A 21,326-nucleotide genomic window follows, 5' to 3' on the forward strand; every position below is an offset into this window, starting at 1 on the left:
ACTGGAGTAATTATGTAAAAAAATTCAGCTTTGAAATCACTGGAATAAATTACATTTTCAAATATATTCAAATAGAAAACAGTTATTTTAAAAAAACATTAAAAATGTTACTGTTCAGAAGCTTTTGATTAGCAATGTATACATATACGAAATTAACTGGGCTCATTTAGGCTTATTTTGGGCCTGTTTAATCAGACTGGATTGTTTTTCTTGCAGGATTTGGCAACACGTGTAGTCGCTAGGGGGCACTGACATTGTGAATGGAATCCCTGGGAGACTCTAAAGTGCATTGAGAGTGACAAAACAGTTTGGAAACGCCGCTCAAAAGGTATTTCCCATTTATTTATTTACTGACATTATTTAGATGTAGGATCTTCGCGTTATACAACCACGTAATGTTTTTACAGTCTTGTTAGTTACAGTGATTGACAGTGTAACCTTATTTACAGCCGCGACTTGTGTGTAAACAACAGAACTTTGTTTACCTCTGACCCAGAGCCACATCCTTTTCTGCACCTCTTCATAAACCAATCTAACTGTCATTTCCAATGCTCTTCTGAGCAACACACTTAAAATTGAAGTTTAAGCGTCACCTTCAACCTGCTTTGAGCGTTTGACTTTTTCCCCTAGTAGAGGGTCTCATGAATCATTTCACGGGGTGTCAGATTGCAGTGAGGGACGACAAGCAGTGTCAGATGATTCCTTGATACAGGTTGCTGCAGACAGAATCCCTCCCACGACCGTTTGGTATATTTTTTTAAACAATGTTGACGTTTAACAAGCTCGAAGTCCAAAATGATCAAAGCATTGGACAATACCTTAATATCTAAATGATCTAGACATTACTAATCAGAAAAAAATATTTTGGGCATAACTAAATGTTCTAGATGATGTGCTTCAATGGAAGTTCACAGGTTGTGTAACCTTATGTCCAAGTAAATAGGCCTGTTTTTAAAATCTAGCTTCAAATTGCATTGAAGGGCTGAACAATAAGACCTATTAATTAGGTAAATCTGGTCTTAGAGAGAGAGAGAGAGAGAAACTTTTTTTCAGTCAAGCTAAAATTATGTAATAGTACAACAGTGGGCTTTACAGGTTAAACATCAGCAAAGAAATATTTTGAAGAAATATTAGAGGTGAAGTACAGTAGGCTACTTGATAAATGTGATGGTAATAGTGTCAACAGGTCATGAGTATGTGCTGGGAGTTTCATATTGCAAATGTTTTCCCATCACATTTGTTCCTATGACACATTTTGGAAATTGAGCTGCTGTTGTATGCATTTTTTCTTATATTTAATATAATTAGGTATTATGTTACTATTTAAATGTTATAATGAACAGTTGGTCTTTGAGGTTTCAGCATGTAAATAGAAATGGCTTCATGCCTCTTTAGTATGCATTGTTTATTTTGAGAATGTTGTGAGAGATAAAATAAGCATATTGTAGATTTAGATTTGTAGTTTGTGTGAAATTTCTGCTTTCTCCTCAGTGTAAGAAATGGAAGAAAAAGAACAAGATGATATGTGCAGTATATATCCGGTAAGACATATTCAAGATTTTTGAATGAGTATGAGTGAGTTTTTCTGAATGATTAAATATGTAAATAAAGGAATGCTACTATTTACTATTCTGTAGGACACTTTTTAAAGGGATAACCACATCAGAGTAAAGTGGACTTTGTCCAAAAGCATCTGTCTTGTGATTTGTCAGTGAAACAATCATTGACCAATACTGTGTTCAGAGAGGCTCCTTATTTCCTGTTTCAGTTCCTGGTTTATAATGATGATTTTGTTGCGTTGTTGTGTATTCTAGGCAGTGCTGCCATCTGGGAGTGAGATCAAGGCTCGCGTGCAGCACTTCATAGAGGATCAGTTACACAGCACCATGGTATTATAACAATTCCACCTATGTTTTAGTGACTCATATTGTTTGTCTTGCAGACAGTTTATTACTGTCTTTTTTTGTCATTTCATATTACAGTGGACTGGTGTGCTGATTGGAGCTGCTGTTGCAATTTCATTTGTCAGTATTGTTGCCTTTTTTCTGAACAGAAGATACAAGTCTGGTGAGTTTGAGATTGTTGATGGTTTTATTAATGATTTTCACAAGTGCTTCTTTAATAGATGTGATAAGAATGTGAGATTTGAAGTTCTTATAATGCCTGCTGTCCAAGTTTTGAGATTTAGAGTTTTTCATTAACTGTTTTTTCTTTGATTTTCCAGGAGAAGTGCAAGCTGAAGGTCCTAAATACCGTTTCAGAAAAAGAGACAAAGTGATGTTTTATGGCAGGAAGATAATGAGAAAAGTACCAGAACTTGTTACTTTGGATGGAAAATACCTTGTTACTTGTTACTTTCAACAAAACTACTGTTAATATGATGGTCATGGGACAGTTTTAAAATGCAGTGTTGTTATTTGTGGCCATTCAGGTCCAGACCTTATCCTCACCAGCCACCTCAGGCCCAGTATCTCAAAAGCGAACCAGAAAAAGAACAAAAGTTCTATCAATAGCTCGCAAGTATGTGAAAAGTCACAAACTAAGAAAAATCACCCATTTGAAAGTGAATCCATTCCTGTGTAAACATCCTATCCGTCTTTTGATCAGAATCCTACGTATCCGAAGGGAGCCACCAACACTTCAGCCGAAAGAGCCTCCACCTTCTCTCTTGGAAGCAGATCTGACTGAATTCGACATGCAGAACTCTCACCTGCCCTCTGAGGTCCTGTATATGCTGAAAAATGTGAGGTTGGTACCTTGTCATGGCATCCTACAAGAACTATTGATTCTTTTCTATTCTAAACAGTGCATAGAATCCTACCTCCAGTGATCTGGCAATGCTTTTTCAGCAACTGTGTTATGCTTTGTGTTTTTCAGGGTTCTGGGTCATTTTGAGAAACCTTTGTTTCTGGAACTGTGTCGACATATGGTGTTTGTGACGCTGCAGCAGGGGGAAGGATTATTCCGCCCAGGTGACACAGATGACAGCATCTTTGTGGTGCAGGATGGCCGTCTTGATCTGTGTATCCATGAGAATGTAAGAGCCAAACACTGTACCTGTTTTTAATATATCCTACTAAATATCAGTTTGTTTTCTATGGAAGCCTGTTTCCGCCACTGAATAAAAAATACAAGAAAAGGTTATTGGGAGTTTACATCTTGCAATTTTTTTCGGAGAATTGCGTGATACAAACTCGCAATTCTGACTTTTTTTCTCACAATTGCGAGTTTGTTTCTTGCTATTCTGACTTTTTTATTTTGCTCACAATTGTTTATATCACGCAATTCCAAGAAAAAAAGTCAGAATTGTGAGTTTATACAGGTATCTCCCAACTTTATAACTCGCAATTATGAGTTTATATCATGCAATTCTGTCTTTATAACTCACCATTGCAAGTTTATATTTCTCAATTCTGAGAAAAAGAATTGTGAGTTATATCTCGCAATTATGACTTTGTAACTCGCAATTACAAGTTCATATTGCGCAATTCTGTTCTTTATAACTCACCATTGTGAGTTTTTATCTCAAAAATTCTGAATTGTGAGATATAAACTTACAGCTGAATTTTTCTCAGAATTTCTGAATTCAGAGAACATTTTCAGAATTCTGAGAACATAATTTTTCCCCATCAAAATTGACTTTTTCTCGCAATTGTGAGTTTATAAAAAGCAATTCTGACTTCATAACTTGCCATTGCCAGTTCATTTCTCACAATCCTGAGAAAAAAAGTCAGAATTGCAATGTTGTATCATGCAATTCTAAGAAAAAAAATTCAGAATTTTGAGATAAAAAGTCGCAATAACCTTTTTATTTTTTATTTTTTATTCAGTGGCGGAAACAGGCTTCCAGTTTTCTGTCTATTATGTAGATTTCTGACTGTGTATTTTTGTTTCTTTGGCTCAGGATGGGACTGAGGTTGTGGTGAAGCATGTTTTGCCTGGAGACAGTGTTCACAGTCTTCTCAGCATCCTTGATGTCATCACTGTAAAACCCATCTGGCCTAATTTTTTGCCCAGTCTGATATGCAAATGTCTGTAATCTGACCTGTTTTCATGCTCACAGAGTTTTAAAATGTGTCTCATATTTGAACTCGTTATTCTACAGGGATATCCAGCTCCCTATAAAACTGTCTCAGCCAGGGCAGCAGCCCCAACTACTGTTCTCCGCCTTCCTGCACAGGCTTTCCAGTCCGTCTTTGAGAAATACCCAGAGACCCTGGTCCGAGTTGTTCAGGTATAACCTAAAACCTAAAATACACTAACGATAAGATTTTTAAAACCTTTTTATCTCTTAAGTTCAGAAAGGTTGCAATTATTTGAATAAAAATTCTATTTTAATATATTTTGAAATATACTTTTTTAATGTGATGGCAAAGCAGAATTGTCAGCAGCAACATGATTCCGAAATCTGATTCCGGAATAACTTGGTGCTCAAGTAACATTTCTTATTTTCATCAATGTTGAACACAGTTGTGCTTCACATTTATGTCAGGACTGAATAGGAAGTTCAAAAGAAAAGCATTTACTTTTTTTTTTTTTATATATCTAAAAAGACAAATATGAGATATGTTAGAAAGGCCAGTTTGTTTTACTTATGATGGGATACAACTTTTTTATTATTATTATTTTTTTTTTTTTTTCAAGATAATCATGGTGCGTCTTCAGAGAGTTACCTTTCTTGCCCTTCACAACTATCTGGGCCTGACCACAGAGCTTTTCAGTAAGGTTAGATGTTTACAAATCATGCTCTACATTTGGAAAGTATTTATTACAGTATTTATTACAGTACATATGTTAAATATAGCATTACTATCATATCGTGTAGGAAAGTCAAGCTGTTCCACTGGTCTCAGTGGCCAGTGTTGTAGGAGAAGCCAGTCCAGGCAAAGGACTACGCAGACACTCACAGACAATTGAAGAAGTTTCTGAAAAGGTCCCACAAAGGTCAACAGACCATTACAGTGACACAAGTCAGATGTACAGAGGAGAGGGTATGTTTGTGTATTTGCTTAGAATCATTTGCTGTGAATTATTTACATGTAAAAATGTTAAAGGAGAAGTCCATTTCCAGAACAACAGTTTACAAATAATTTACTCACCCCCTTGTCATCCAAGATGTTCATGTCTTTCTTTCTTCAGTCGTAAAGAAATTATGTTTTTTGAGGAAAACATTTCAGTATTTTTTCTCCATGTAATGGACTGATATGGTACCCTGATTTTGAACTTCCAAATATCAGTTTAAATGCGGCTTTAAACGATCCCAAATGCGGTTGTAAACGATCCCAGCCGAGGAAGAAGGGTCTTATCTAGCGAAATGATCGGTTATTTTCATTAAAAAATACAATTTATATACTTTTTTTTTAATGCCAAACGCTCATCTTGTCTTACTCTGCTTGGACTGTTTTTGTTCCGGTTCATGACAGTTAGGGTATGTCGAAAAACTCTCATCTCATGTTCTCCCTCAACTTCAAAATCATCCTATATTGCTGTTTTACCTTTTTTGTTAAGGGTGTTTGATCCTCTTTGCATGTTCATGTTGCAAAAACTGTGTTGGTACTTCTGCAGCGATGTAGGATGATTTTGAAATTATTTTTGAAGTTGAGGGAGAAAATACAATTGGAGTTTTTTGGCATACCCTTACTGCCTTGAGTCAGAATACACAGAGTTCAGGGAGAGAAAGACAAGACGAGCGTTTAAAATTAAAAAGTATTTAAATTGTATTTTTTTGAACGAAAATAACCGATCGTTTCGCTAGATAAGACCCTTCTTCCTCAGCTGGGATTGTTTACAACCGCATTTGGGATCGTTTGAAGCCGCATTTAAACTGCTTTTTGGAAGTTCGAAATCGGGGCACCATATCAGTCCATTATATGGAGAAAAATGCAGAAATGTTTTCCTCAAAAATCATAATTTCTTTCCGACTGAAGAAAGAAGACATGAACATCTTGGATGACAAGGGGGTGAGTACATTATATGTGAATCTTTGTTTTAGAAGTGGACTTCTCCTTTAAAGCATAAACTTCTCCTTTAAACTTTTTTAATATTATCGCAAAAAAAAAAAATATTGCTAAGAGCTATGAAACTGCCTTTAGGTCTTTAGGTCTTACTTGCTCTTTTGTTTGGTTGTTTGTTTTTTAAGATGGTGGGAGGCATCGAACTGAAAGTCCATCCGCTTTATTCAGAAAGTCTCGCTCACTGTCAACACCTTTTGACAGCACCCATGGTAGTGCTTCACTATGCATGTTTTACAAAATACCCAATACTGACTTGGGCATTGTACGTAATGCTTGAATACATTCATAATGAATATTCTTGAGTATGGTAATGTGTGCTTATCTTTCAGCTGGGTCCCCTGACTACAGTATGGCTTTTGACAGAGCAAGCATTACAAAAGAGGAAGCCCCTACAAGTCCTATTGTCATTCCTAAGGTACTTTTGCGTAATTTGAATACGCAAATAAAAAGCCGTAATATGTTTTTGTCCTCACATTTGTTTATATTTTCTATATCTCATGTGTGCTTTTGTCTCTTGTCCAGGCCGTGCGGAAGAAGTCAGTGACAATGCAACATTCTCCTTCAGCTGTGTTTCACTACTCAGACACTGGGGGACACTACAGCCACATCCACCATTGTAAAGTTAATGCTATTTTCCAAGCTGCCAAGAAGGACTTGCTTAAAATTATTCAACTTCAGGTCAGGCCGAATGAATTATATTGTTCTACTGATGTAAGACGATTAATATGATTATAATGATAGGAACATTGCCGTGGTTTTTATGTCATTGAAAAATCTAGGACCACAGTCTTCTGGAAGATAGGGTGACTCTGAGACAAGTTAAGGCAGGCTCTGTTGTTGCAAGCGAGGGAGACCAGGTAGGAAGTTATCGAGCCACTTTGACTCCCCTCTATTTTTCAGGTTTTCAAGTCACATGTGAATTCATTTCTACTTTGTGCCTGTGACAGGATGTGAGCGTGCAGTTTGTCGTCTCAGGAACTCTCCATGTGTACCAGAGACTGATTGACAGAGAGGAAGAAACATGTCTTTTTGTGGCTCACCCAGGAGAGATGGTCGGCCACCTTGCTGTTCTCACAGGAGAGCCTCTAATCTTTTCTGTGCGCGCCCACCGGGACTGCTGCTTCCTGTCTATCTCCAAAACACACTTCTATGAGTATGTGATGTTCACCAACTGTCACTTAAAGCGATTTCTAAGGACAAATCCAAACAAAATTCAAAATGATTATACATATTTCTACTAATTAAAATTGTGACAAATTAATCATTTGATACTAGTATTTATATCAAATAGGTAACAACCTAATCTTATAAACTGCTTCTGAAAATGAAGCACAAACACCAGTCAAGATGACATTGGACATTAATAATACTATCAAAAATTATTATGCAAAAAATAAAAACATTTAAATAAATTATAAGAATTATTAGATTTTTTTATAAGTAGTGTAAAATTAAGTATAGCATATTAGAACACTGCTTAACATGTCAACTGTGCTTTTTATCCACTAGGATAATGCGTGCTGAGCCACGAATGGTCTTAAATGTAGCCCACACGGTGGTACGGAGGGTCTCCTCCTTTGTCCGACAGATTGACTTTGCCCTGGACTGGATGGCATTGGAGGCCGGACGGGCTGTCTATAGGTAAGGACACTTTTACCATGTAATCTCTCAGTTTCAGATCTGTCTAAGGTCACTGTTCTGCTTTCCAATGATGTAAGAACTTGAAAAAGAGCATGTAATACATATTTCTTGTAATTCTTTCATTTTTCTCTTTTGTCTTTCTCAGACAAGGTGATAAGTCAGACAGCACTTTCATTGTTCTGAGTGGCCGTCTGCGCTCTGTCATCATGAAGGATGATGGGAAAAAAGAGCTTGCTGGAGAGTATGGACGGGGAGACCTCATTGGTGTGGTAAGTGGAGATGGATGGATGGATGTAAGTGTGTGTATGTGCCCATCTACACTGCTGCTCAGAAGTTTGGGACCTGTAAAACTTGTAATGTTTTGTAAGTCTCTTATTCTTATTAAAGCTGCATTTATTTGATCAAAAATACAGAAAAAACAGTAATGTTGCGAAATGGTATTACAGTATAAAATAATGGATTTCTATTTTAATATACTTTAAAATCTAATTTATTCCTTTGATGCAAAGCTGAATTTTCATCAGCCATTACTCCGTTATTAAGTGACACTTCAGACCCTTCAGAAATCATTGTAATATTTTGATTTATTATTAGAATTATCTATGTTGACAACAGTTGTGCTGCCAAATATTTTCGGAACCCTTTTTTTCAGGATTCTTTGATAAATAAAAAGTTGAACGGCATTTATTCAAGAAATGCAATAGCATTTATTCAACAATGTAAGTCTTTGCTATCACTTTTTATCAGTTTAACACACTTGTCGAATAAAAGTATTCATTTCTTTCAAAAAAAGAAAGAATCAACATTTACTGACCCAAACTTATAAATGGTGTTTTGTGGATAAATGCTGTTCTTTTTAGCTTTTTATTTATTAAAGAATCCTGAAAAAAGTATCACAGATTCCAACAAAACATTAAGCAGCACATAAATCAGCATATCAGAATGATTTCTGGAGGATCATGTGACACTGAATATTGAAGTAATGATGCTGAAAATTCAGTTTTGGTCACAGGAATAAATTTTAATGTATATTAAAATAAATAAAAATATTTAACATTGTAATAATATTGTTACATTTGTTCTGTATTTTTGATCCAATAAACAGCCTTCATGAGCAAAAGAAACGAAAGAAAAACAAGAAAAATCTTACTGATTCCAAACTTTACACAACAAAAAAAATCAGATAATTTTGTGGAGTGTTTAATAAACATCCTGCTGCAGTTTCCATCTTTTAAAAGTGTGTGTTTGATATTAGGTGGAAGCTTTGACTCATTTAAACAGAGCCACTACAGTCCATGCAGTCCGAGACTCTGAACTAGCCAAACTGCCTGAAGGAGCTCTTAACTCTATTAAGAGGAAATACCCACAGGTTAGAACATGTTAAAAAAAACCATTAACACATCTCTTGATATTTTGTTTCATATACAGTAACACGTGTCACACTCATTCATAGGTTGTGACTCGGCTGATTCATCTTCTAGGACAGAAAATCTTGGGCAACATGCAGCAAGTGAATGGTCCACTATCAGGTGTGTATTTATGAGACATGTATGTGTGTGTGTGTGTGTGTGTGACCAATTGTCCCCACAACAATAGTAATACCAGTAAATTTTGACCTTGTGGGGACATTTTTAGGTCCCCATGAGGAAACAGGCTTATAAATCATGCAGAATGAGATTTTTCAGGAAGTAAAAGTGTGCACAGTCTCCTGTGAGGGCTAGGTTTAGGTGTAGCGTGATAGAAAATACGGTTTGTACAGTATAAAAACCATTACGTCCATGGAATGTCCCCATTAATAATGCACATTAATGATCTTCACAGTGCGCAGTCTGGGTTTTCACACTCCAAGCAGTAAGTGGGATGCAGGAAACCCAGCTGCCAATCTGTCTACGGTTGCCATACTGCCTGTGTCTGAGGAGGTGCCTTTGACTGCCTTCACTTTGGAGCTGCAGCATGCTCTCAGTGCCATTGGTCAGCTATTGGTCTCTTTTCCCTCCTTAATTTGCCTCAAAGTAAAGTGATACTAAGTGGACTGTCTTAACTATCGTCTTTATGTTTTAATTAGGTCCCACTTTGCTTCTAACCAGTGACATCATCAGACAGCGCCTGGGCATTGCAGCTTTGGACAGGTGAGAGTTGCATAATTGCATACTATGCACTAAAAGTGTGTACCTCACAGGTAATTATAAAAATATTTTTAAAGGTATCTATAAAGACGGTATGCCAGATTTGGGCGCACTGCCACAATTGTCTTGTTTTCACAGACTTCCACTGTAACCTTTGCATCTCCATGTACTGTAGGTGTTCACATCTAGCTAAATTTATTAACTGAATAATGCCTTATGATTATTAGGGCCTACTTAACTTTTAGGTTCATGCATTAAAAAAAACACTGAAGCAACTTTTGCATTCCTTACGATTTTTCTGCAAAGTGTCTAAAATGAGCCACCACATTGTGTGCAACATTGGCAGAAAAAGATACACACTGTGTAAATCCACTGACTGGTCACCTTTGACATGCTATTTACAGTGCACTATGATTTGGGGTGCACTAATTCTAATCTTGCATACCATTTAGGATGGGTAGTATGCAAGTTGGGATGCATTATATATGTATTTTTTCCCAGTGAAATTAGTCAAACACTGTGTTTTTTTTTCCTATGACGTACTGTTTATTTGATTTATTATTTCCTTTTCAGTGTTCATGAGTACCGTTTATCAAGCTGGCTGGGTCAACAAGAGGACATCCACCGGATTGTTCTGTATCAGTCTGATAGTTCTCTGACTCCTTGGACCCAACGTTGCATCAGACAGGCTGATTGCATCATTATAGTGGGTCTGGGGGAACAGGAGCCTACTGTTGGAGAGGTAAATTGTCATTAGAAAGGTTTTGCTTATAAAGAAGCAAATACTACTTTTAAAGCATATTTTTAAAATCATGTAAACTCACATGAGATGAAGACTGATTTATTTTACATAGAGGAGGATTGCCTGACATGTTGACTAATTATTTAATTAATTTCTGTGCATAGATTTATGTTAAACTATTTGGTAAACTGAGCTTTTTGGCTTTGTTTGTGGTATCAGCTGGAGCGTATGCTAGAGAGCAGTGCTGTGAGAGCTCAGAAGCAGCTGGTCCTGTTGCACCGCGAGGACGGGCCTCCACCTAGAGGAACGGCAGAATGGCTCAACATGCGCAGCTGGATCTCTAGACATCTGCACCTGTCCTGCCCCCACAGGGTCTTCTCCAGGAGGAGTCTGCCCAAACTGGTACCTGTGTAAACAGCCTATTGTTGTTGCAAATATAAATGCTGTTATAAAGACTGAGCCAAATCCATCCATTTTCCAAATGACAAATGTAATGCGGATTTATTTTAGATTACAAAAGCTAAAACCATGAAACCGTTAATCACTTTAAAGGGGTAGTTCACCCCAAAATGAAAATTCTATCATTAATTACTCACCCTCATGACATTCCAAACCCATAATATTTTTGATTAAAACTAAGAGCTTTCTGATCCTGCATAAACAGCAACACAACTACCACATTTAAGTCCTAGAAAGTAATAAGGACATTGTTAAAATAGTACATCTATGGTTCAGCCTTAATGCTATGAACCTACATTAATACTTTCTGCGTAGAAACAACTAAAATAAATTTATACAACAATTTCTTCTCCTCTGTGACAGTCTTCGGCGTGCGTTGACAACGCATGCATGTGGTGCTGCTGACCCAGGAGCCTGCTTTCTTGCGTAGAACCTGGATGCGCCGTGCCTTCATTACAAGTAGAGGAATGCACGTGCATGCGTCCTGGCACTCTTGTAAACAAAAGAGACAAAATTGTTAACTAAAGTCATTATTTTTGTTTTGGACTATTTTAGTCACATGGACTATTTTGGTGATACTACCTTTACTTTCTTTACTACCTTTCTGGGCCTTGAATGTGTCAGTTGAGTTATTGTCTATGCAGCGTCAGAAAGTTCTCGGATTTCATCAAAAATATTTTAATTTTTGTTCCGAAGATGAACGAAGGTCATACGGGTTTGGAACGACATGAGGGTGACTAATTATATTTAATACTTTGAGACTAAAATTTCACTGGTCATATGTAGGGCCATAGGCTTTAAAACACCTTAGCAAATGAACCTTACCCAACATATAACTAATAATAATTAGATATTAAAGGTGACCTACTATGCTCCCTTTTACAAGATGTAAAAGATCTCTGTTGTCCCCAAAGTGTGTATGTGAAATTTTAGCTCAAAATACCCTACAGATCATTTTTATAGCTTGTTAAAATGGCCACATATGAGCCAAAACTTGCCATTTTTGTGTTTGTCCTATTAAATGCAAATGAGCTGGTGCTCCCAGAGAAGAGAGTGTAGCTTCAAGAGCTCATGCTCCACCACAGAAATGTACTTGGTTTAAAAGTCAGTCATCTAATTGTACTATGCATAATAAATACGTGTTTATGAATTACACAGACAAGGAGCACGGCACAATAAAAATAACCCATAATCTCATCGCGAGTCTCATCACAAACTTTATAGGCAATTTGGAAAACAAACGTGTGATACTTACTTTGTCTGGAGCTGATGTTCGCACATGAAGTGTTGGTATTGATCCCTAAACATGTAGGGGACTTTATTGATTTTTTTTTTTCCCAGGACAATTCCTTCGAAAAATAAAATTTATCCTCAGCGGCTCAGATGCAGGGAGTTTATGGAGACTCTTATGTTCACTGGTGTATCAGAAAATACAACATTTGTAATGCCTCTTTGGCGCTGACATTGTATATCTCCAGTAATGGTGAACTGCTGCTTCTCACTCAGGGCTGTGTCTATGTTAATAGGGCAGAGATCGTCACAAATGGCCAGGACTTTTTTCCTACAATGACATGTACGTAGGGAGAATCTGAAATTGCTTTTTCTGACTGTTTATGATTTATTCGGTTTCTAAAAAATGAGTGGGTGGATTTTACAATTATAGACTGGATGTTTTCACACATTGCAGTCACAACTGTGTTCAAACACCTTATAAAAGTGATTTTTGCATAATAGGTCCTCTTTAAAAGTTTTACTAAAAAGGTATGTTTGGAGGAATTTCTCATTGCTAATGAACGAAGGGAAATTTTAAGGGAAGATTTGCAGTGAATAACAAGACATTTCACACAGTTCAAGCAAAGCTATCAGATGGCTTCGGAAGACTTGGAATGTAGTGTATGATTTGTATTGACTATTCTGACTAATTTATGATGCTTTTATGGTGCTTTTTTCTTTAGAGTTGGACAACACTTGGGCTGTATTACAGAAACATTCTAACTCTGAATCCTATCCTATCTGTTTAGTAACCATGGTAATTTAACTGAAGAAACAACTTTTTAAACCTTAAGTCAGAAATTAAGAATTTTCTGAAAGAAGTTTCTGTAATGCAGCTGGACCCCATCCACTTTTATTAAGTGAACATTCTTCAAACCTTTTTCTGTCTGATCTAATCTACTCATTATCGTCTCTTATCCGTGCAAACTCCCACTTTCCTCTCCTCCTGTCAGAGAGAGATGTATCAGCGGGTATTTGAGAAGCCTCCCGACCGGCACTCTGACTTCTCGCGTCTGGCTCGGATCCTGACAGGCAACGCTATCGCTCTGGTGCTGGGAGGAGGGGGGGCCAGGTACGAATTTGTCTTCCCCTTCATCACCAATAATTCTGTTCCACCTCAATCCATGTGGCCTGCTGCCAACAACATTTCTCCCATACTTAATCTAGTAAAAGCATGTTGATGTTAGTAGAATGCTGACTACTTCAATCATCTGTAGTTCAGCAGTCTATTTAACTGTTTATCCTTTGCATTTTTTACAAGTTTTGTCATTTTGTGCCCATCAACTAATCCTAATATAGTAATTTTTAACTCATTAGTGTTGTTTTGGGGTTCACATTCTCAGCATGTCTGTGGTTTCTCTCGATGATAGCCACTCTTTGTCTGCTCTCTGTCCCTGCCTGCTAATCGTCGTAATCAGCGACGTGTTAAAGGTGGGTCAAAACATGATATATAATGGGGGATAAAATGTCTAATCTAATTCATGTTGTGGTGACATAAATTGTCAGCTGTGTGATTCTGTAACTGCATTACAGTTGAAGTCAAAAGTTTACACACACCTGCATAATTTGCAAAATAAGAGTGATCATACAAAATGCATGTTTTTTTTTATTTAGTAATGACCTCAATAAGATATTTAACATAAAAGACATTTACATATAGTCCTCGAGAGAAAACAATAGTTGAATTTATAAAAATGACCCTGTTCAAAAGTTTACATGCACTTGATTGTTTGTTTGTTTGTTTTGTTCAGTGATAGTTGTTCATGAGTCCCTTGTTCATCCTGAACAGTTAAACTGCCTGCAGTTCTTCAGAAAAATCCTTCAGGTCCCACAAATTCGTTGGTTTTTCAGCATTTTTGTGTACACTGAGGACAACTGAGGGACTGCAACTATTACGGAAGGTTCAAACACTCACTGATGCTCCAGAAGAAAACACAATGCGTTAAGAAGGGGGTGAAAACTTTTTTTTTATTTAAAGATCAGATTAAATTGAACTTATTTTGTCTTCTGGGAAACATGTAAGTATCTTTTGTAGCTTCTGAGGGCAGTACTAAATGAAAAAAATATGATATTAAGGCGAAATATGAAAAATCTTTATTCTGTTCAAAAGTTTTCACCCCCTGGACAAACAAGGGACTCATAAACAACTATCACTAAACAAACAACAACAAAAAAAAAGCTGTGGATCATTCAGGTAACAACACGGTATTAAATATCAAGTGTGTGTATGTAAATTTTTGACTTCAGCTATATATGAATAGCATGTTATATATAATTGTCTCTGTGATCATATAAGCTTGTCATCTAGATTTTAAAATCTTTTAATAGACTTTGCTTAAATATGAAGTATGTTTAAAGGTGAAGTGCGTAATTTTTGTGACTAGCAGAACAAAATGAAAATGTAGGTTTTCCAAACCCTGCTCCTTTTGCTCTGCCTCTTGTCAGTCAAACTGGTAGTCCCGCCCCAAGTTCATGTGATTGGTTGATCCAGTAATTGACATGTCAAACAACACATAAATGTTTGTAAAGCATTCAGGGCTCAGTGTTCACATTCTTATACAAATGACTGAATCATGCTCACTTTACCTTTAAAATGCTTTATAAAAATACTAATATCACACAATGGACAACAAAGCACTTTAAACCAATGTGCATATGTGAAAATGAAAACACACTATACCCACAGAGGCTGCTCTCAGGTGGGCATCATTCGGGCATTGAGTGAAGCAGGGATTCCTGTGGATCTAATTGGTGGCACTTCCATTGGTTCCTTGATAGGAGCGCTCTATGCTGAAGAGCGAAGCGTCAGTCGAATGACGGTTAGGGCACGCCAGTGGGCCATGGTGAGACCTTTAAGCACTGAACACTAACATTCATGCAGTACATGTAGAACCATGAATTGAGTTTTCTTTTCGTTTGTGCACAACAGGATTTTGGATCCATATTTAAGAAGATGACAGACTTAACCTACCCAGTGACATCCATGTTTACTGGCGCATCATTTAACTCCAGCATTAGTGGAATCTTCCAGGACAAGCAAATTGAGGTTCACCTGACACTGCACAATACAAACTATTATAAACATAGTTATGTAAGCCTAAATCTTGAGCATAGTTCTGTCTTTTTATGGTAGGACCTTTGGATTCCATATTTTAACATCACCACAGACATCACTGCCTCCTCCATGAGAGTGCACACTGATGGTAACTTCTTTATTTCTAAAACTTATCATCTTATCTTTAATGACAGATCTTAACATGTACACTCTCTTTTAGGTTCTCTGTGGAGGTACGTGCGTGCCAGTATGTCTCTCTCTGGATATCTTCCTCCTTTATGTGACCCTAAAGATGGACACTTGCTCATGGATGGAGGCTACATCAATAACCTACCTGGTTAAGTGTCCTATTGTACTCTTAGGTTGGAAAAATTAGAGTTTATTATAGGTATTGCAGTTTTAAAAGCTTTACCAGCTTACATTTGCTCACCTAAAGCAATATATACTATATAACAAATTTCATCTGTTAACTATCATTTATATTGTAGAATGCCTTATCACCCAGCCCTAAACTGCTAATTGTGAAATGTTAGTTGTTAAGGTATTTTAAACATTACATTTTTGTAAAGCTGACACAGCTCGCTCGATGGGTGCGAAGTTGGTGATTGCTGTTGATGTTGGCAGTCAGGATGAGACCGATCTGACTAATTATGGAGACTCTTTATCTGGATGGTGGCTGCTTTGGAAACGCTTGAACCCTCTGACACAGAAAGTAAAGGTCAGAAGATCTAGAAGATCACTGATAGAATATAATGGATTTCTGTTTCTACATATATATATATATATATATATATATATATATATATATATATATTAAATTTTTTTTTTTTTTTTTATTTTTAAAGAAATTTCTTATGCTTATTAAGGCAATTTGATCAAAAATACAGAATAAACAGTACAATTATAAAATATTATTTCAGTTTTAAAAAATGGTTTTCTATTTTAATTTAATTTAAAATGTAATTTATTTCTGTGATGCAAAGCTGAATTTTTAGCATCATTACTCCAGTCTTCAGTGTCACATGATCCTTTAAAAATCTATCTAATATACCGATTTATTATCAGTGTTAAAAACAATTGTCTTGCTTAATATTTTTGGTAACCTGTGATACTTTTTTCAGGATTCTTTGATGAATAAAAAAAAAAAAAAAAAGAATTTATTCAAAATAGGAATCTTTTTTAACAATATAAGTCTTAACTATCACTTTTGCAATAATAGTGTATATTAATGTCTTATTTATTTTATAAGAAGAAACAAAAATTACTGACCCCAGACTTTTGAATGGTAGTGTATATTGTTACGTAGGACTTAATAAAATGCTGTTGTTTTTGCATCACAGGAATAAATTATGTTTTAAAGTATATAAAAATAGAAAACTAACCTTGAATTGCAATAATACTTCAAAGTATTACACATTTTTTAGTAATTTTTAATTTAAAAAATGCAGTTTTGCTAAGCATAAGAAAAAAACATCATTCTTAACTTCTTAAAACACACACACACGCACACACATTGTTTTTAAGCCCTTATAAAATAAAAAGTGCTTTTCATCATTATCTTACTCCCTTGCTTTTTTTATCAAACAATATGCATTTTTATGGCTTCCTCTAGGTGTTGAACATGGCAGAGATTCAGACCCGTCTGGCTTATGTGTGTTCTGTGCGTCAGTTGGAAATGGTAAAAGACAGTGACTACTGCGAGTACCTGCGACCACCCATAGATCGCTATGGCACACTGGACTTTGGCAAATTTGATGAGATTGCTGTAAGTGGGCTGTCAACATCTCATAGAAACTCCTGTTTCTTTGGCTTTAACTGTAGCAATGACATTTTTCTATTATTGCAGGATGTTGGCTTCCAGCATGGAAAGACCGTGTTTGACGTGTGGTGCCGGAGCGGGGTGAGGGAAACAATGCTCAAAGACCAACATCAAGAGGAATTCCACAAATCCAGGAGCACTAATGTAAGAGAGTTCAAATAAGCTTTATGCTGCAGTGTCAGGCTGTTTACTCACAAGCTAATTCTCTGGTTATCTGTCATCCAGGTGACCTGTCCCAATGCTTCTTTCACTGATCTGGCTGAAATAGTGTCCAGAATAGAGCCAGTGAAACAAGCCATGGTGGATGGTGAGAAATAAATGATCTTCACTGATGACCGTTGTCTATGCAATTCTCTTATCTTTGCGTTGTTTCTTACATTCTCTCACACACAGAGGAGTCGGAGTACCAGACAGACTATGATGAAGATGCAGTGCTGTCAGACTTCGATCTGTCCAATCCAAACAGCGAACACAGTGAACATACTGAAGAAGAAGAGGAGGATGACACACCTGATACAGTAAGATAAGTTAGATAAGTTATTTTTTCATATGGTTATTCATAATTCTTATGATTTTTACCTTCCAAACAGGATGATGAAATGGAGATCAGGACAAGGCGACATCGAGCACTCAACCACAACAGCCATAATACCAACTGACCTCAATTACTTACTTTCCAAGATGTTTTGCTTGTTTGTTTTTTTTTCTTTTCAGTATTATGAGTCTTCATAAGGGTTTTAACGGATTTTAACAAGTAACATTATCAGTATTACTTGAATTATTAATAACTAACAGGTACTTAATAGAAAAATCAAGTATTATGGTACATCTACATTAGACCACAGTCTCATTTGTTATTCTTTGGGAAGGCCTGTAACGGTGACGGACAACACAACACTGAGCTGTCTCAAAGTTTAGTAACAAAGTTTACTTCTAGTATTACACAAGGTCAGTAATATTTAAAACCCTTTACATTTCATATTCATGCAAGCTGTCAATGCAACCTTGACACAGTTGAATACTGTGTGAAACGATAAGCTGTTTTGTGTCCATATTGTCTTGTTAGTGAAGTTAACACTAGTCCAACTAATTTATAACTAGAAGAGAAGGATGAACTAGTAAATATAACTGTGAGAGATATTCTATTTGTAGCCATGTTGGTAAATCACTAAATAAGCATAGCTTTTATTTTGGATTATAGGTAAAATTTGATTGAAGCAACTGACAATGTTTTAGTGTGTTTTTGGTCTATTAAAAGTTCTTAGTTGTCTGAATTCCTGGTTGGTTGTTGAATACTAGATATGTAGTATCTCACATGATGACGAACCATTTTCCTTCATCTTCTGAAGTAAGAGCTCATTGTACAATGAAAACATAAGGAGATGCCTGAAATATTTGGATCTGTAGTCTCTTCCTCAAAAATGGAGCAGTCAATGCAAAATCATTTTCAGGACCTTGGACAAGGCCTTAAGATGAAACGAAATGTTTCAGTTCAGTGTTGGGGAATAATTTATGAAAAATTAGAAAATAAATACTGTTTTGTTTTGATATCACGAAAACCATGATGATATCGTCACCTTTGTAACTCCAGTCAAAGTTAAGATGCCAAGACCCCTCTTCACAGGCGATGATTTTTCCTTGTGTACTGCTGAAGAAATAATGACGAAGGTCAGTGTTTTCAAACTTTTTTTCTGGTTGGCAGTCTGAGTGACTGGTACTTTATTGATCTGGCACTCTATCAGATCTCTGAAATTTGCTTCCTGCCAAGTGTTTGATTTGATGGATGAATAAGTGGATTGATATAGAGGTGTTCTCCTTTGTGCCTTTCTACAGTGATGTTAGAATTCATTGACAGTCTGACAAGAACAAAGTGCTGCAACCAGTAAGAAGAGAAGCTTAATAAAAAGCAGACTGGATCAGGGTTTCAGCAATCCATAAATGCAGACTGTAAGCTGTGTAAAGGTGTAAAGATATGAAAGGCAAGTAAATATGTTGTTCATAAGCTGTTATTGCCCTTTGTTGGGGAACACTGCACAAAACTAGAGATTTAAAAACTGATTTTTGAAAGAAGTCTCCAATGCTCACCAAGCCTGGATTTATTTGACACAAACTACAATAAAAACAGTAATACTGTGAAACATTATTACAAATTAACTGTTTGCTATTTTTATATATTTTTCATGTAATTTATTCCTGTGATGGCAAAGCTGAATTTTCAGCATCATTACTGTCTTCAATCTCAAATGATCCTTCAGAAATCATTCTAATATGCTGATTTAGTGCTCAGAAAACAGTTCTTATTATTATTATTAATGTTGAAAACAGTTGTGTTGCTTAATTTTTTTGTAGAAAATGCTACTTTTTTGTTCTTTAAAGAATTTTAATTCTTTTGGATTCTTTGATGAATATACAGTTCAAAAGAACGTCATTTATTAAAAGCTGAACAAAAGTATTTATTTTTATGTAAAAAAAAAAAAAAAATTTTTTTCGAAGGGGTCATTGGATGCATCGGATGTCATCGGGTGCCATCACACCGACAGAGTCCACTCCCACAATAGTTGACTGACATGGGGGTCTTGCCTCAGATCAGCTGTAACAGTCCGACCTCCATTGTTTCAATGCAGGAGCAGGGATGTAAGTTAGACAAGAATATCTCCTATTGAGCGATTGAGGTGTTGTGTTGCTGGATGTAATAATGAACAACGGTGTCATTTACTCCCGACATCTGAGCTGCTGAAGATGCAGTGGATTATGTTTGTTTGTGAAGGGAATGCGCCTCCCGATCTACATAAATGTGTCTATGTTCGTGCAAATCATTCGTGATCCAGCTTCACCTACAGCAGAAGTGAGAATAAGGTTTTTTTTTAATGAATCTCTGCAATCACCTTTCCTAATAACGTGCTAGTTAGCAAGTTTCGTGGCTAAATGCGGCTAAAGTAAACAGACTGTCACTCCACATAGAGAAGAGAGGGGCGGGGCCAGCAGAGCTCATTTGCATTTAAAGGAACAATCCCTCAGAATGGGATGATTTTTACAGAGCTCATTTTGACAAGGTAAAAAAGGTGTTTTTTACACAACCATTGAGAATTTTTAACCAAAGTATATTATAGACTTTTCATTGAGACCCTAAAGAATCATATCAACTTGTGGAAAATGGGCATCCGATGACCCCTTTAAGTATTAATCTTAATTAATTCAATCATAGAAGTAAATGGTGGATTTTCCAGTATTTGTAATCAAAATATTTTGTAACTGATAGTGTTTACCCATACTGCATGTTAGTAAAAGGACATTTTGAGAAAATGGTAGAGGAAGGAGGTTTAACCTTAAACTTAAGTGAATACCTCTCAAATTGTTAGTGAAAATGAAAGACCCGAAGGAATCACTGGAAACAATCAGTGAACCTCACACAGACTTCCGTCTGTGGCTCACCGCTCCATTCATTACAGACTTTCTCATCAAGATTTTCACAACACACTTAACTGCTTAACTGCATGAAAGTGAAATTAAACTGAAATCACTCCTCTGATTTAGATTTATTTAAGGGTTTTAGGATTTGTACTTCTATATTATGTTCTGTAATGTGCATCTCCTCTCTGCTTTAAAGCTGTTAGAGAGTCTCCAGTTGGGCTGAAGCTGAGCATAAAGGAAACACGTTTTACGATCTGTAATGATAAACTGATGTTCTTCCCCAGCCTTCCGGAGTCTGCTTTATACGCTCCTGTAAAATTCAGTTCTGGGAGAGGAGCTAAAGACACACTAGTCTAGACGCAAGGTGGCCGCTGATCTGTTTACTGAGCACAGACAGAACTTTCTCTACACATCGACCCTTCAATAAGCCACTGTTCATTTAATACACTGTATAGACTTCTGTAGCACAATGAAGTTAAGAGTGTCATCGCTCAATATCTGTCTTTCCATTAATGATAATTCCTTATTATTTTCAGTTAGGAATTCGCTGAGGTCTGCAGTTTATGAAAGAAAAGTAGATAACAAGTATTGTATGTGCATAAACTTTTATATTTTTAGAATCATCGTAATTAATCGCATCCAAAATAAATGTTTTTTTTTTTACATAATATATTATTTTACATAATAAATATACACAGTGCACACACATAAATTATGTAAACAAAAATGTAAAAAAAATGTAAAAAAAAAAAAAATTGTGATTAATCGCAATTAATCATTTGACAGC

At 36.2% G+C, this 21,326-nt stretch overlaps 1 protein-coding gene across 1 annotated transcript; it reads left to right on the forward strand.

Moving 5' to 3' along the window:
- Positions 1 to 216: 216 nt before the first annotated feature.
- pnpla7b (patatin-like phospholipase domain containing 7b) lies at positions 217 to 19,208 on the forward strand. Its single transcript, XM_051110969.1, has 36 exons — positions 217 to 328; positions 1,492 to 1,541; positions 1,815 to 1,889; positions 1,983 to 2,067; positions 2,225 to 2,307; positions 2,432 to 2,520; positions 2,608 to 2,748; positions 2,878 to 3,037; positions 3,905 to 3,985; positions 4,106 to 4,234; positions 4,645 to 4,725; positions 4,826 to 4,991; positions 6,140 to 6,223; positions 6,344 to 6,429; positions 6,537 to 6,692; positions 6,794 to 6,871; positions 6,962 to 7,167; positions 7,524 to 7,655; positions 7,801 to 7,924; positions 8,911 to 9,024; positions 9,109 to 9,184; positions 9,477 to 9,626; positions 9,721 to 9,784; positions 10,355 to 10,523; positions 10,743 to 10,925; positions 13,208 to 13,326; positions 14,941 to 15,097; positions 15,184 to 15,300; positions 15,388 to 15,457; positions 15,530 to 15,646; positions 15,879 to 16,027; positions 16,922 to 17,074; positions 17,156 to 17,272; positions 17,354 to 17,435; positions 17,522 to 17,646; positions 17,719 to 19,208. Exons 2-36 carry the CDS (start codon positions 1,500 to 1,502, stop codon positions 17,785 to 17,787), a joined length of 4,029 nt encoding a protein of 1,342 aa, XP_050966926.1. The 5' UTR covers positions 217 to 328; positions 1,492 to 1,499; the 3' UTR covers positions 17,788 to 19,208.
- Positions 19,209 to 21,326: the final 2,118 nt, after the last annotated feature.

This window comes from Labeo rohita, chromosome 5 (genome assembly GCF_022985175.1).
Source record: "Labeo rohita strain BAU-BD-2019 chromosome 5, IGBB_LRoh.1.0, whole genome shotgun sequence".
In the NCBI taxonomy this organism is placed as follows: domain Eukaryota; kingdom Metazoa; phylum Chordata; class Actinopteri; order Cypriniformes; family Cyprinidae; genus Labeo; species Labeo rohita.

Coding starts and splice junctions, on each gene's coding strand:
- pnpla7b (XM_051110969.1), top strand. CDS start 1,500: ATGGAAGAAAAAGAACAAGATGATATGTGCAGTATATATCCG. Junction 6,224..6,343: donor ACCTTTTGACAGCACCCATG/GTAGTGCTTCAC, acceptor CTTATCTTTCAG/CTGGGTCCCCTGACTACAGT. Junction 7,656..7,800: donor GCCGGACGGGCTGTCTATAG/GTAAGGACACTT, acceptor TGTCTTTCTCAG/ACAAGGTGATAAGTCAGACA.